Source organism: Ailuropoda melanoleuca, chromosome 8 (assembly GCF_002007445.2).
Source record: "Ailuropoda melanoleuca isolate Jingjing chromosome 8, ASM200744v2, whole genome shotgun sequence".
Taxonomy (NCBI): Eukaryota; Metazoa; Chordata; class Mammalia; order Carnivora; family Ursidae; genus Ailuropoda; species Ailuropoda melanoleuca.
The window spans coordinates 37,402,922-37,418,476 of record NC_048225.1 but is presented as its reverse complement, the minus strand read 5'-3'; the positions used below and the strand labels follow the sequence as shown (position 1 = coordinate 37,418,476).

The 15,555-nt window shown below is 36.9% G+C and overlaps 1 protein-coding gene across 1 annotated transcript in view; it reads right to left on the bottom strand.

Annotated features, from left to right (window-relative positions):
• SLC36A4 (solute carrier family 36 member 4) overlaps positions 1-15,555 on the bottom strand; it is a 37,630-nt gene that overhangs the window by 5,429 nt on the left and 16,646 nt on the right. The window contains exons 8-9 of the mRNA XM_011236472.3: positions 13,211-13,380; positions 3,737-3,906 (exon numbers count right to left, since the gene is read on the bottom strand). Of these exons, the coding sequence (XP_011234774.2) occupies positions 3,737-3,906; positions 13,211-13,380 (340 nt within the window). The remainder of the gene's footprint in view (positions 1-3,736; positions 3,907-13,210; positions 13,381-15,555) is intronic.

Here is a 15,555-nt window from a genome sequence, read left to right as displayed (position 1 = left end):
TAGCCTCACACCTAGAGGACTGCAGTGTGGCAAACTTCCCTAAGTAAGATACGACTTTGAGGAAGTTGCAGCTCTAACCTAGAAATGCTTGCTAAAGTGGGTTCCCTGTTGAACAGATGCTTGCTACATTCTTTTAACATGTTTCTCCAGGGAACTATAATCATAACTCCCAAACATAATTAGGACCTTTCAAATTTCATTGACAACATCCATTTCATGGGGACACACTTCTACCTACTTATACTAGATGGCAGTACAGAAGGAAGGCCAGACAAGCAGGACTAGAACATTGCCACCTGAAGAGCTTTTCATTTTGGAATTCATTTTTCCTCATTCATGTTTTTTGATAATCCAGCTGTTATTAGTAAAAATCAAGTGAAATATGGTTGGAAAACCATGTGGGGGAACACTATAAGTTTTTTAGAATTTGTTCATTCAGACTAAAATTCCGTTTATCAAACACTTTCATTTTTTAATTTTTTAAAAAGATTTTATTTATTTGTTTATTTGAGAGACACGCACGCACACACAGCACAGAATGGGGAACAGAAGGCAGAGGGAGAAACAGATTCCCCACTGAACAGGGAGCCCGATGTGGGGCTTGATCTGAGAACCCTGGGATCATGCCAGAAGCCAAAAGAAGATGCTTAACTGACTGAGCCCCCCAGGTGCCCCTTATCAAACACCTTTAAATCATGAAATTTATCAATTAGCTGAAGTCATCCTTTAAACCGTATATAATCAGTAGATATCTGCTAGTAAAAAATGGCTTGAAGTATTATTTGGTAATGCTATTAGTTGATAAGGAAGACAAATATATACATTTTAGGGAAATTTGATATATAAAAACCTCCAAAAACAAGAAGTCAAAGGATAGTCTGGGATACAGAGAATTTATTCATTACAAATATTTACTATAGGATTACTGTAAATAGGCTGTCCTATGTCATTTACAGACAGGTGTTATGACTAGATCTATTAAATACTAATTAAGTTTATTCAGTATTTCCCAAAACTTTATTATAGAGAAAAAGAATGTATCCTTAAAGCACAAAGTTTCCTCTCATTAAAAAAAAAAAAAAGCCTATTTTAAGTCCATTCTTTGCATCTACAGAATGAAAACACAGAGAAGAAAATATAGAGAAAAAACCCAAAATACTTGATATTATAACATCAACAGCAAAACTGTGAGGAACACTCCAGCACATAAATTTTAATTACACAAATAATAAATGGTACTCCCCACAGACCTCCTGACTCTTAGAATATGAGGGGATACAGCTTTCCTCACCTGAAGTGGCAACTAACTTAAATGAAGACTTTTAGTGTATCTTCTCTAGTATTCTACAAACTACTAAGATTTATATTTTTTGGTGCTTTGTAGTCATAGTCTCCTAAGACCAGAAAGCAAACTCCCAAAGCCAAAAAGTTTTCAAATTAGAAATAGTAGAAAGATCAATGAATTGGACAATAATAGAAAGAAATAGTATTTAACAGATTTTACAGATTCAATTCAAACATGGAATTAAAATACTCGTCTCAGTGTTCATTTTAATTCAAAATTTAACAGTTCTTTCTACAGGTTTGCTTGTAAAATAAAAGGTATTTATTGTAGTTGATGGTGGCCGTTGGCCAGCTTCTAGTCATGCTTCCCCCTCACCTGTGCGATGCCTCTATAGCCAGTAAATGCCGACGGGAAACAGGTAGAAAGAGTCTGACCCATCTTTCCAAGCTTTTGAGTTGCACTAAGAAGATACTTTGACATGATGATTCAAATGCGAAATAGAGACTTGGGAGTAACCAATACAATCCAAGCTGGTAAACTCACTACTTTGAGACCAGTATTAAAAACTTGGGCTCGGTACTTGGAAAGGATTACAGAACACTGAAAGAGACCCAATTTTCAAAGCACAGCCAGCTGCGCCTCCACTCTCACTGCTCGTGTCGCAGTCTGCTCTGTGGACGTCACAGGGCCCCATCGGCTGCCCACACTCTCATCCCTGTGGAGCGTGCCCCCAAAGCTTGTCAAGTGCTTTACAGAGCAGAGGAAAAACAGTCCCGTCATGCGTATCGGCTGGCTTTTACTTTAATTTGGAAGCATGTGCCAAAGACTGCAGTGAAGCTCAGTGTCTGATGACGTGTCCTGGTGAAGGGGAAGGCAACACTACCTGGTTTGCGTTCTCTTTGGCCGAAGCATGCTGTAACTATAACTATAACCCTCAATTACCGCTGAGTAGCTTTAACTATTTTTACCCAAGAAACACCGGCCATTCTGTGTGTCATGAACTCAGCTCTTGAGGAGAGCCCCTGGCTTCTGGGAATAGGCTCCTGGGAGCGGATGTGCAGACAGGTCGCTTGGACATAACAATGGCGGCCAATGTGCAGAAATGGGTGAAGTTAACGAGCTATCAGAAGTTATTAAATCCCTTTAACATTTTCTTCAAGCTCCTTCAAGCTCCTCAGTAACTAATTCTAAAAGGAGATACGCTTTCAGCATAGAAAGTCTTACACCTATGATAAAAGGGACTAGTACTGAAATCAGCCTTTTCATTCAGTACAGTTGTCAAAATATCAATAAAAACAATATGTAAGAAATATTTCAAAATGTCTTAAAATAACTTTTTCCTACTGAATGTTTTATTAGTCATCAGCATATGGGCTTACTGACTTCACTCTTCAATATGATTTACCTTATTATTGCTCTAATTCATTCAAATGATTACTTTGGAAAAAAGGTCTCATTTACTTTTCCCAGCTTTGCTTTTTCTTTAGACCTATAGGCATAAGTTCCACCCCAAGCTTCTCACTGAAATTTACAGTTGCCCCGAATTTCTAGCTCTCTCATTCTCTCGCCTTGACTGGGCCAAGATGGTTACTCCTATCTTCCACAGAAAGCTGACCCATTTCCAATGGTCCCTGGTATCATTCTAGGTAATCTTGGTTCAGTGTTATGGTCATCTTATATTTGTGGTTACAACAATAATGGTGACAATTATAACTTCTGGCTACTTTGTTAATATTCTTAAACTCTACAAGAACGCCATTAAGGAACTCTTTCTTCATTTCACAGTTGAAGAAAGAGGGGCTTACAGATGGTATGGAACTTGTCCAAAGATACCAGCAGGTGAGTGGTAGGTTTGAACCGTGAGGTCAGTGTGACCCCAAAACTCACACTGTTTCCACTGTACCAAAATCAAGCTTCTTCTCCACAGGTCTCCATAATTAGTGCTCCCTGGTGGAGGCATTTTATAATATGAAACCTTAAGATGAGATTACACACATTCCTTCGAATAATGAGTAAAATTAGCCACTGAAATTATTAAAGACCAAAATAAAACCAAACCCATTTCTATAGGTAGTCATGGAGAATTAAACTGTTAAATATACAAAAGTTAGCAGAAATAAAAAACACGAGGAAAACTAAAACCAAAATGAAATATGTAGCAACAATATAAGGAGTCCAACATGCATCTGATTTAAAAATACTTATATTTTAATCACCACTGATGTAGTTTTCAAAATAATAATTTGATTAGTTCTTTTAAATGTAATAGGATCTGGTTTATATTTTTCTTATACAATAGTAGAATAATGGAATTTTAACCCCAGAAGTATCTCAGCTATGTAAATAAAATTGTTTTTAAAAAATATACTTTAACATATACTTTAAGTAGCTTCATTATACAAAATTCAACAAGAAAAAATTACGATGATATAAATGTGTAGTAATACTTACATGTAACAGCAACCAAGAAGGACCTTATTGCAAATTCACAGATTTGTTTCCATTTAGCATGAAATTTGGAAGTGATCACAGGGATGATGATCTCTGCCGGAACATAGAACTGAATTGAATATGTCACAAAGATGCCAAAGGAATATAGAATTTTCACTGATTGATACAACCTGTTAAAAAAATATTTCAAAATTCAGTCGTTCTTTTTTTCCCAGATTTACTGAGGTATAACTGACAAAACTGTAATATAGGTAAATCGTAAAACATGATTTGATATAAGTATACACTGTGAAAGGATTCCCACTATCAAATTAACTAACACATCCATCGCGTCATATATTTGCCATTTGTTTTCCTCTCTTTTTGGTGAGAACACTTTGTTCTACTCAGGAAATTTCAGGCATACACTACACTGTTACCAACTGTAGTCACCACACTATACATTAGGTCCTTAGAACTTCTTCATCTTACAACTAAAAGTTTGTAACCTTCTATCAAACTCTCCTCTTTTTCCCCATCCACTAGCCTCCTGGCAACCGTTAATCTACTGTTTATGTGACCTTGATATACATATATTTTTTAATTAATTTTTAAAATTATGTATTTATTTATTTGAGAGAGAGAGAGAGAGAGCAAGTGCATGTGAGCAAGGGGAGGAGCTGAGAGAGTGAGAGAATCCTCAAGCAGACTCCCTGCTGAGTGCAGAGCCTGATGCAGGGCTCGATCCCAGGACCCTGAGATCATGACCTAACCTGAAAAAAAGAGCCAGCCGCTTAACCGACTGAGCCACCCAGGTGCCGCTATATATGTATTTTTAGATTCCACCTATGAGTAATACCACACAGTATTTGTCTTTCTTTCTTTGCCTCGCTTATTTCGCTTCACACAATGCCTTCCAGGTTCATCTACACTGTTGCCTTAACATGAATCTGGCTTTCTTCTTTTTATCTTTAATGTTAAGATAGGCAAGAAATCCAACACAAACTTAGGCCAATATCTAATTAAACGCTTGTTTATTAAAAAAAAAAAAAAAGCCAGCTGATCTCTACTAAATTTCTAGATGACTGGTGGACAGTTCATTCTGACAAGCTTAGAGAGCTTGCATGTGGCAATGCAAAGGCTTGAGAATATTGCTGGAAATATTTCACTTTAGGCTAAGCCAATGTTCTAAAGGCTAGACTGTGTCCCATGAAGAGTTAATGTTTTCTCAACTCTCTTTTAAAAATTGAGCATACTGTTATGTCTTTGATAACTTATTGATCTATATATAGAAGAAAACTTCACATTGAACTCTGAATTACAGTTCTCCTTGCTTAAAAATCTTGGTATGTATGTCATTAGTTACAGAAATGTCATCATTCTTAGGTCCAAAAGGAGGGCATCTAAATGTTTTGTTTTTTTTTTTAAAGATTTTATTTATTTATTTGACACAGAAAGAGAAAGAGAGCACAAGCAGGAGGAGCGGGAGAGGGAGAAGCAGGCTTTCCGCTGAGCAGGGAGCCCAATGTGGGGCTCGATCCCAGGACCCTGGGATCATGACCTGAGTCGAAGGCAGACGCTTAACTGACTGGGCCACCCAGGCCCCCCTAAATGGTTTCAACTTAAAAAGTTCTCCAGATTCTATAGGAATTCCACCTATGTTAAAGTTACATTAATAGGGAAATAAAATTTGTTAAGTTGGATTGATGCCTAGTGCTTCAAAACAGCTCAGCAATGTTCAGTTTCATAAATATCTTTAGATTTCTACATTGTAGATAGTCCTTTGTCTAAATCAGTATGCATGTCTGGATAGAGACTTTGGTTAACTTCCTTCTGTTTGGCAAAGAACACTTCTGAGATGCTGACAATGGCACAGAGAAAATGTAGAATCACAGGACTCAGAACATCATAGGACCTACTCTCTTGGGTTACAGATAATAAAATTATGTTGTGTTTTTTGAAATTTTGAATATTTGCAACAGTTAAAACAAAAAACCCAATTGCTCTTGTATCCTTTAAGAAAACAACTGAGGAGGGGAGCATGGATCGAACATGCTGCAGCATTAGGGGTCGTGGTTAACACACACGTCCTCTTCAGGCAGAAACATCCTTGATAGTCCCAATCTTCCCTTAAGAGTCCTGCTTTCCCACCTGCAAGGCCTATGCAAGGGAAGAGTGTTTCTTTCTTAGGAAAAAATGCAAACCTTTTAAAGTGATATGAAATATTCCACTTTTGGTAAAGAAAGGCCTCAACATTAATTAGACTTTAAGCTTATTTCTGATGTCTTAAGATTTAAAGTAACAAAGATTATAAACAGTTCCCTAAGCTGTGGCCACGCAGGAAGTAATTCCATAATATAATACATGCATCATAGAAGTGAGTAAGAGAAAGGAAAAAAGCCTAGTAGAAATAGATTAGAAAATACTACAAACATAATTAAAGAAAGAAAGAACTCCTTAGGGCTAGCAACAACAAAATCTTAATTTTAAAATGATTTCCAGATATATTTCTCAGCTTGAGGCTTAAAGTTAACATATAAATGGTCAAGTTACTGCAATGCACAGAATAACTGAAAGACTCCTGCTTCATATACTCTGATACGTAATTGTAGACAATCAAATGAATATCCTTATCAGTTTATTACTAGAACATTCCTTTTGTTCTAATTATCTTTTAACATACGTTTTTAAATATGGTTAACAATATATTTAAAAATACATCATTATGCATATAGGTGCAATTACTTTTCTAATGATTTAAAACAAGTTATGCAAGCTAAGAATCTGGTTATTACTAACGCAAGTCAGAAAGATTAATTAGGTATTACACAGAGTACTAACGAGAAATAAAATGGTATGAGTCTTTTAAAAGCTAATATACATGCTATTTATAAACCAAAGAAGAGTAATAAAGATGTTTAAGAAAAGCACTGCAGTCTTCTGAAATCAATTGTTCTATTTTGACTTCTCTTCTGTTTTAAGAATCTACTAGTTTCTATGTTTGGCATCTACATTTTCAGTCACTCTATTTTTCTCTAATCAACTTTTCTATAGGTATTATCAACCTTTGTTCTCATTTTGGTTTTAAGCAGGCAGTTTTAGAAAGTACTCAGTTTTAGAAATGAAGAGTTGAAAGAAGAATCTACCCTGTAAACTCTCTCCAAAGGACAAAAACTTTCTTAAAGTTACAAGAATTTGTTTTGAAGATACAGAACATAAACAACTTTCAAATAATATTTAATGCACATTAAAAAGTATTTTAAAATTCACTGCCAAAGGCTTTTTTTGTTTTTTTTTTAAAAGATTTTATTTATTTATTTGACAGAGAGACAGAGCCAAAGAGCATAAGCAGAGGTAATGGCAGAGGGAGAGGGAAAAGCAGGCTCCCCACTGAGCAGGGAGCCCAATGTGAGGCTCGATCCCAGGACCCTGGCATCATGACCTGAGCCGAAAGCAGACGCTTAACCAACTGAGCTTTCCAGGCATCCCCTATACTTTTTTTTTTAGATTTTATTTATTTATTTATTTTAGGTGGGGTGGGGCAGAGGAGGAGGGAGAGGGAGAAAGAGGGAGCATACTCCATGCTGAGTGCAGAACTGGACATGGAGCTCAATCTCTGGACTCTGAGATCATGACCTGAGCTGAAACCAAGAGTTAGACACTTAACTGACTGAGCCATCCAGGTGCCCCCTCATAAAACAATACTTAACCTAAATGTACAGACAGGAATATCTTACAAATTTTTTTAAAGCCAGCCTGAGAAATTAGCTGTTGACTGATTCTCCTTGTCTCAAGGTTGCAAACAGAAGCTATTCTTGGAAGGACTGATAACTCAATTTCCCTCTTAGACCCTTCGTGATGCTCAGGTTAAAAATCTTGGGCTTAGTTCCCTTAAGAAGAAAAGAAGTCTGTTTGAGGCCTAGCTACAATCCTCACCAAGAAGCTCACCTCATTCTGAGCTGAAAACTATCACAAGGGCTATCTGGTATTCAGAACTAGACTGAATGCTGCGAACCACTCAACTTTCCTAGCATGTTCAGTTCTGTGGGAAAGAGATCTTTATCTGTTCACTGTTGTCCCTCTAGTGCCTGGAGCTAGCACATAAAAGGCATACAATAAATATGTTAGGTGCCCTTCATTTTGAATTTAATGTAATTAAGAACAGTCATTCTGATGAGAAGAGTCCAGAGGCAGTTTGGCCCAGGATTCCCAGGCACAGGCAACTTTAATATTGGAAGGAGATGATTAAATCTGTCATAGAATTTTGAGACCCATCAAAACAAAAGTTTAATGAGAAAAAAAACAAAAACAAAGAAGCCAGAATTTGTGGGGGAGAGGATAGACTGAATAGTCCAGGAGATAGGAACCTTCTTTTTCCAGTTTCCTTAAATTTATTTCTCTTACTGCTTTTTTACTCTGCTTCTTGGTGAGTCTGTTGTCGCCTAAATGTTTTCATTCTAGGTAACAAGCTCCTCAGACTTCAACCCCTTGATTGCCTAGCAGGATCAATTAAGACATAGCTTGATGACCTGGCATTACTCGTCAGCTTTATTTCCCAGAATATTCGGGCTCCTAGCTCCTGTATGCTACAAACATGGGCGTGGACTTGGGGTTTGTTCTGTTTTGGGGGGAAAATGAAGGACCAGTTCAATTGTCTTAATAAATTAAAAAGGCTACCTTATCCCTTCCCTGTTCTTAGATGGTTCTCTATTTTTTTAACTGAATTTCTCTTATCTAATACATGCTTCACAGAAAAGACCACCACCGTACTGCCCCTCAGCATTTGTGTGTGTGAAAACCTAGTACCCCTGACAGTTCTTAGCAGAAGGGCTGTGTGTGCTGACTGAATGAGGAACATGTGAAGATATTCCAGGCCAGTATTTTTCAAATGAATCATGACCCACTAGTGGGTTATGATATCAACTGAGTGAGTTGTAAAGTTTTTTTCCTAAGATAAGACTGGAATAGAGAATATCAGGGGACACTCTATATAGAAAATATGGATTTTTATTTAACCTTTTACTTATTTCAGTTATTTATATGTGTGTGGGCGGTGTGTACTACAAAAACATATACACATAGACACGCATACACTTATTTCTAGAAGGGTTTTTCTATAAAACATTTCCCTTTTTCACTATGGGTTGTAGTTTAAAAAGCTAAAAAGCAACTAAGTGGAATGACATAAGAAGGCATGGTAAATGTGACGGGGAAAAGGCGAAGGGGTATGGAGCAGACCTTGTGTTTCAGACTGGTAAAAAGTCAGCAACACAACAAAACTGAACAAAGGAAACCACAACAAAAAGAAAGATGCTTGTTCCTACGGTGTACACACCATCACTCAGTAAGACAGAATAAGACAGAACCCAAATAAATACTATTTGCTATTTTAAGTCCTCCTGTGAACTTGTTATACCATCATTAATACTCAATAATTACCCTTAACTCTCCATTCCTTCAGCCTTCCCTTATGACAATGACACCATAAGAAACCTTTATCTTATGGCTTTAATTCCCAAAATTGCTATTAGAGGAGTTGGAGAGACGCATAATCTAAACAGTCGCCTGGAAGATTTTCCGAGGATGTGGCATTCATGCCCCAACACAAATGCTGTTCATCTGTCTGCCTAACTCCACGTTCCAGTTTTTCCTTCAGACTAACTCAATGCAAATGTTTCCTATTTAGGACCTCCTTGATGGTAAGGAGATTCTAGAAATTAAAGTAGTACATGGTAACTTAATGTCAAAACCGGAGACCACTGTGTGAAAGATCAGAATCTACATAAAGTGATACGAAAAATTCTTCATGTCAATCCAGACAAAAAGAAATATCATTTAATGGTCCGTGTTATGTTACTCTCCTGACTTTATTTACATAGATTTTTTAAAGTCTTGGTTATTTCACTTGCAACTGCACTCATTGTGCCTCTGCTCTTCACTCAGAGAACATGCTCCCCCGGAGAGTGGCGGTGGGCGGGGGGCTAAACATGGTGGAGCGCCCTGAAGCACCGATTTCTCTCAAAGTTTTTTTTAGGGGGAATCATTTTTTTTTTAAGATTTTATTTATTTATTTGACAGAGAGAGAGACAGCCAGCAAGAGAGGGAACACAAGCAGGGGGAGTGGGAGAGGAAGAAGCAGGCTCCCAGTGGAGTAAGGAGCCTGACACGGGGCTCGATCCCAGGACCCTGGGATCATGCTCTAAGCTGAAGGCAGGCACTTAACGACTGAGGCACCCAGGTGTCCTGGGAATCATTTTTATATAAAAAGCAACATCAAGATTATGATTATGTAAAAGGTGTACTTTTTAAAACATATGAGCTGATGCTATGCTTGAGGCAGGCTATTAGGACAGGTCTATTCTCAAGACTCCCAAGAGAACGCTTTTTTTTTTTTTTTCTCCTCTGCTGCTATTTGGGTTCTGTTAGTGGAAGTCTTGGAAAAACGCAGCTAAAACATTACTCAACTAGTACTAGTAGCAATGCCTTGGTTCTATTATCAGGTAACAGGGGAAATACTTTCAAACCTAGAATCTTACGTAGCAAACATTTACCAAGGGCCTCATAAGTGCTCAGCAACATGCTAGATCACGGAAACACATCATAAGCCTAGAAGATGCAGGGTTTCTGCTCTCAAAGAGCTAATGTCCTAGCTCAGAGTTGCGGTTTTACTTCATTATCATCTTTAAAATACATTCTTTAATTCAAAATCTAAATGTGATACACTGAATAATACTATTCATAACTAGTTTTAAAAGATGACACCTCAATCAATAAATAGTTAATAACTTGGAGCCTCTCTAATACATACTTGCTTTGTCTTGGCGTTGCCTTCTAATTCAGCATTTTCTTGTAGGAATACCCCTTATGAATTCTAAGAATGTAAGTCACATGGCATCAAAAGCCCTTTACAGCTTCCCATCGCTAGCTGCTATGAGTTCCCCAGGCTCTGGTGACAGCCATCGGCTTTTATACGTACACTGTACGTTCTCTGACTTTCTACGCTATTGTCTGAAGCACAGGGAGGGTAAGGAAGAAGAAACTCATACATAGTACATTGAGAAAGAAATCTTAGATATAATCCCAAACTTCTCATTTTACAGAAGACTATCACTATATAAAGACAAGCATCTCCGCTGCAGTATTGCTCAGTCATGGCTGTTATTTTAACCGTCCCAGATGCAGAGACCATAAAGAAATGGACAGCAGGCCACAGAAGGCTTATCTCCACAAGAAAAAGGAATTAGCCAACACATGTTCTCTGAAGGAGAATTATGTATCTTGACTTGCTTTCCGTTTTATTCCAGATTTTTGTTTCTTAGGATACGTGTACTATCCTTTCCTCTAAATGAATAGCAGGTGACTAGCCAGGCTTTCCTGAACAGACACAACGATGTGAGGGTCCCTTTCTAATCAAGACTTGCAACTAGTTCTGTTCTAAGTGTGAAGCCACAGCAATGAGGGATAAGGTGAGAGGCGGGAAGGGGATGCAGAAAAAGGCAAGGATTACACAGAACGACTGCAGGGGCAGTATGGCTCCCTCAAGACTCAGCTGTGGACACCGAGAGCATTCCCTACTTGTCTCTCAACTGTTCTTCGCCATGCGCTTAACTCTCTGGGGATTGGAACATCTGAACTTGACACGTATGCATACTCCCCTTTTGGCCCCTTCTCTCTTTAAATATTTTTGTGAAGAAGAATAGGGAACAATTCTGACATGGTTTCCCCTACATTTTATATTTGACATTAAAAGTACTTGTCAATTGCAGTGCCTGGGTGGCTCAGTCATTGAGCGTCTGCCTTTGGCTCAGGGTGTGATCCCAGGTCCTTGGGATCGAGCCCCACATCAGGCTCCTCAGCTGGGAGCCTGCTTCTTCCTCTCCCACTCCCCCTGCTTATGTTCCCTCTCTCGCTGGCTGTCTCTCTGTCAAATAAATAAATAAAATCTTAAAAAAAAAGTTACCTGTCAATTTTATTTATAAAATTATTCTTAAGATTTATTCAAAATATTATTCTAAGTGGTGAAAAATATTATTTTCTAGACATCATATAGTATTTTTGTTTGTTTGTTTTAAAGTTTTTTTTTTTTTCATTATTTATTCGACAGAGATAGAAACAGCCAGCGAGAGAGGGAACACAAGCGGGGAGTGGGAGAGGAAGAAGCAGGCTCATAGCAGAGGAGCCTGACGTGGGGCTCGATCCCATAACGCTGGGATCACTCCCTGAGCCAAAGGCAGACACTTAACCGCTGTGCCACCCAGGCGCCCCCATATAGTATTTTTTTTAAAAAAAAGAACTACACTACCATAATTTTTAGCCTTCGTTCTCCTATATTAAGCTGTTTACGTTTCTACCCTGTATTAAACTATTACAAAAAGAGGCATATTTGGAGGAAACAAAATTATATAATCAACTATAACATAAGTTAATGAAACAAATGCTTAAAATTATATATCTTGTTCATAGTCGTGTCTCTAGTCTGAAACAAAGGCATAACATTCGACATGCTTCTATCGTGAAATACATTTTATAAAATGTGTCATAGCTAAAGTAGAACTATAATTTAAAAACAATGAACACACTGCACATGTGCTCCTTGTGCAACCTGGAAACTATTCGAGGTACATTCTATCACAAATGGCTTCCTATATGCATTGGTTCTTACAACACTTCTACTGCAATAAAAACCCAGGGATCAGATGACTACTGAGTGGTAGACAAACTCCCAAGCTACCAATAGGAAGCCAGTCAGAACACGTAATACTTAAAAACATTAAAGTTTTCACAGACTTCTATCCAAGCAGCTAAAGGAGCAGTGGGACATTAATTAAATCAGCAATTTAACATTTATTCTATGTACTTCTCAAAACTAAGGAGTTACCTTCCCTTTTATAAATAAGGGAGCGAGTCTACCTGGTAATCACTGCCAATACCTTTTTAAAATCTCCAGAGACCAATCTCCGGAAGAAGGAAAACCCCTCTTTATTGCTTCATTTTGCAGAATATGGTTCTAATATTAGGAGAATATTAAGATGCACCATATTTTTTTAATAATGTGCCCTATCTGTGTTCTGAAAGGATCTGGAGTACGTACAATATTAAGGCTGACCAGTGAAATAGTGAGGGTCATAACGATGGGTTTTATTATTTTATCAGGAATCCAGAGTGTTGGATTTTTTGGCAGTGAGTGTAAGTATTACATTTTTTATTACAGTGAGTCCATATTAAAAGAATCCATATTTTACTTTCATATTGTCTCAAATTTGGAATATCCTACAATTTTTAATCTTTTTTAAAGAATCCCATATGAATCTGTAAAATCATAGATGGTCTCCTCTGAAGATTATGAAAAAATTCTAGGTTACACAAATAAGAAATCACAATAAAAATTTTAAATGTTTAAACCATATATCCAAAAATACACCTTTATCATCAAATATTGGTAAGCTGTATCTACAAAGTATACGAAGTAGGATTAACAAACTCATATCTACCTACCATACATCCTGGGGAAGATTTAAAGTTATGCTACCTTTGATTTCATCCCGAAAACACATATATCCCAAGGTAGCTAATGTCACATACAAGGTTGTAACAATTCCCATGCCAATATTCAATGCTTGGGGGAAGCGTTTTGATTCTTTCATTTGATTTTCCAGTGGAAGAACCTAAGAAGAGAATGCAGGTAATACAAGTAATTTAAAACAATCTAATATCCCATCTTCTATACATACAAATTTATCTTTCTATAATTTACATGCAAATTTTATTTCCTTTAAAATAATACTTAAAATTGCTGAATATTTTCCTTGATGTCATATATATATTTTTTACACTACAGACTTTCAAATCCTTAAAATAAAAAGATCTGAAGTTAATTCTTAGCAGGCAAACCAGTCAGATTTTTTAAATAAACTTTTTATTTTGGAATAATTTTAGATTTACAGAAAGGCTGCAAAGATAAACAGAAAACTCCCATATACCCCTGATCAGTTTACCCTATTGTCAACATTTTAAACTACCAAAGTACATTTGTTACAACTAAGAACCAACATTGGTTCATTACTATTAAATTCCACATTTTATTTGGATTTCATTAGTTTTTCTACTAATGTCCCTTTTCTGTCCCAAGGTCCCTTCCAGGATGCCACAGTGCATTTTGTCACCATATCTCCGTGTTCTTCTCTGATCTGTGATGGCTTCGCAGTTCTTCCTCATTGTTCATTATCTTGACAGTTTTGAGGAGTACTGGTTTTGGTATAATCTCTCTCTGCTGGGGTTTGTCTGATGTTGTCTGATGTTTGTACACTGGGATTATATATTTTAGAACAAGATACCATAGAGGTGAAATGCCCTTCTCATCACACATGTTATCAACATGATTTGATCAGCTTTGATCACTTGTTTTAAGGCTGTGTTTGCCAGGTTTCTCTGTTTATAAAGGTCTTTTCTTCTTTTTCATCATATTCTGTTCATTGGAAGCCAAGTCACTAAATGCGGCCCATACTTCAGGGACTGGGGAGATTCAGCCACACCTCCTGGAGGGGATGTACCTACATAAATTATTTGGGAATCCCCCCATATATGTATTTATTTAATCACTTATTTATATTAGTATGCATTCGTGCATATTTGCTTTATACTAAGAGTATGAACCCACAACATTTATTTATTTTGTTGCTCACATTGTTCCAGCTTTGGTCATCGTGAATTTCATCAGGTTGCTTCCTATATTCCTTTGCCTGCCTCTATTCTTTTGTTTTTTTGAGCATTTCCATACTTTTGGGCACTACGAGATGCTCCAGACTCATCCTGAATTTCCTTGTTTCAGCCCTAGAATCAGACATTTTCCAAAGAACTTTGGTTCTTTTATTGTAGAACGGTATTTAGAAGTCAAGATATGTGTGCTGGGTGTGCCTGAAGCTACTATGTATCCCTCAGCTGACGAGCTAGGAAATACACGTGTGCACACTAAGCCAGGTATATTCATGTCTGTGATTGCTTCTATATCCAGCCATCTGTATCTGTCTGTCGTCTGTCAATTTAGTGAGATGAAAAAGTTATTTTTATTATGTGAAAAAAAAAAACCTTTAAAGAAAAGGAAAAAAGCCTAATTGAAGAGTTTTTTTAGGCAAAATCTTCAGAGGTTTTGGCCATATGATTTGACCATACAGTGAAAGATACTAAGAAATAATAGCAGCAAGAAAAAATAGCAGCAACAAGCACACTTACGATGTGCCAGGTATTTTTCTTTTTTAATTGAGATAAAATCAGTATATAACATTAGTTTCAGGTATAAACATAAGGGTTTGATATTTGTATACACTGCAAAGTGATCACCACAATAAGCCTAGTCACCATACAAAATTACAAATTCTTTTTCTGTAATGAGAACTTTAAAGATTTACTCCCTTGGCAACTTTCAAATATGCAATAAAGTATTGCCTAAAGTTGCCATGCAAAATTGGCAAACCTTTAGCTGGACTCACCAACTAAAAAGGAGAAAGGGCTCAAATAAATAAAATCAGAAATGAAAGAGAAGTTACAACTGATACTACAGAAATACAAAGGTTCACAAGAGACTACTATGGACAATTATATGCCAAAAAATTGAGCGACCTGGGAGAGATTGATAAATTCCTTGAAATATACAATCTTCCAAGACTCAATCATGAAGAAATAGAAAATCAGAACAAAAAGATTACTAGTAAGGAAATTGAATCAGTAATTAAAAAAAAAACTCCTAACAAACAAAAGTCCAGGACCAGATGACTTCACAAGCAAATTCTACCAAACACTTAAATAATTAAATACCTATCCTTCTCAGATACTTCCAGAAAACT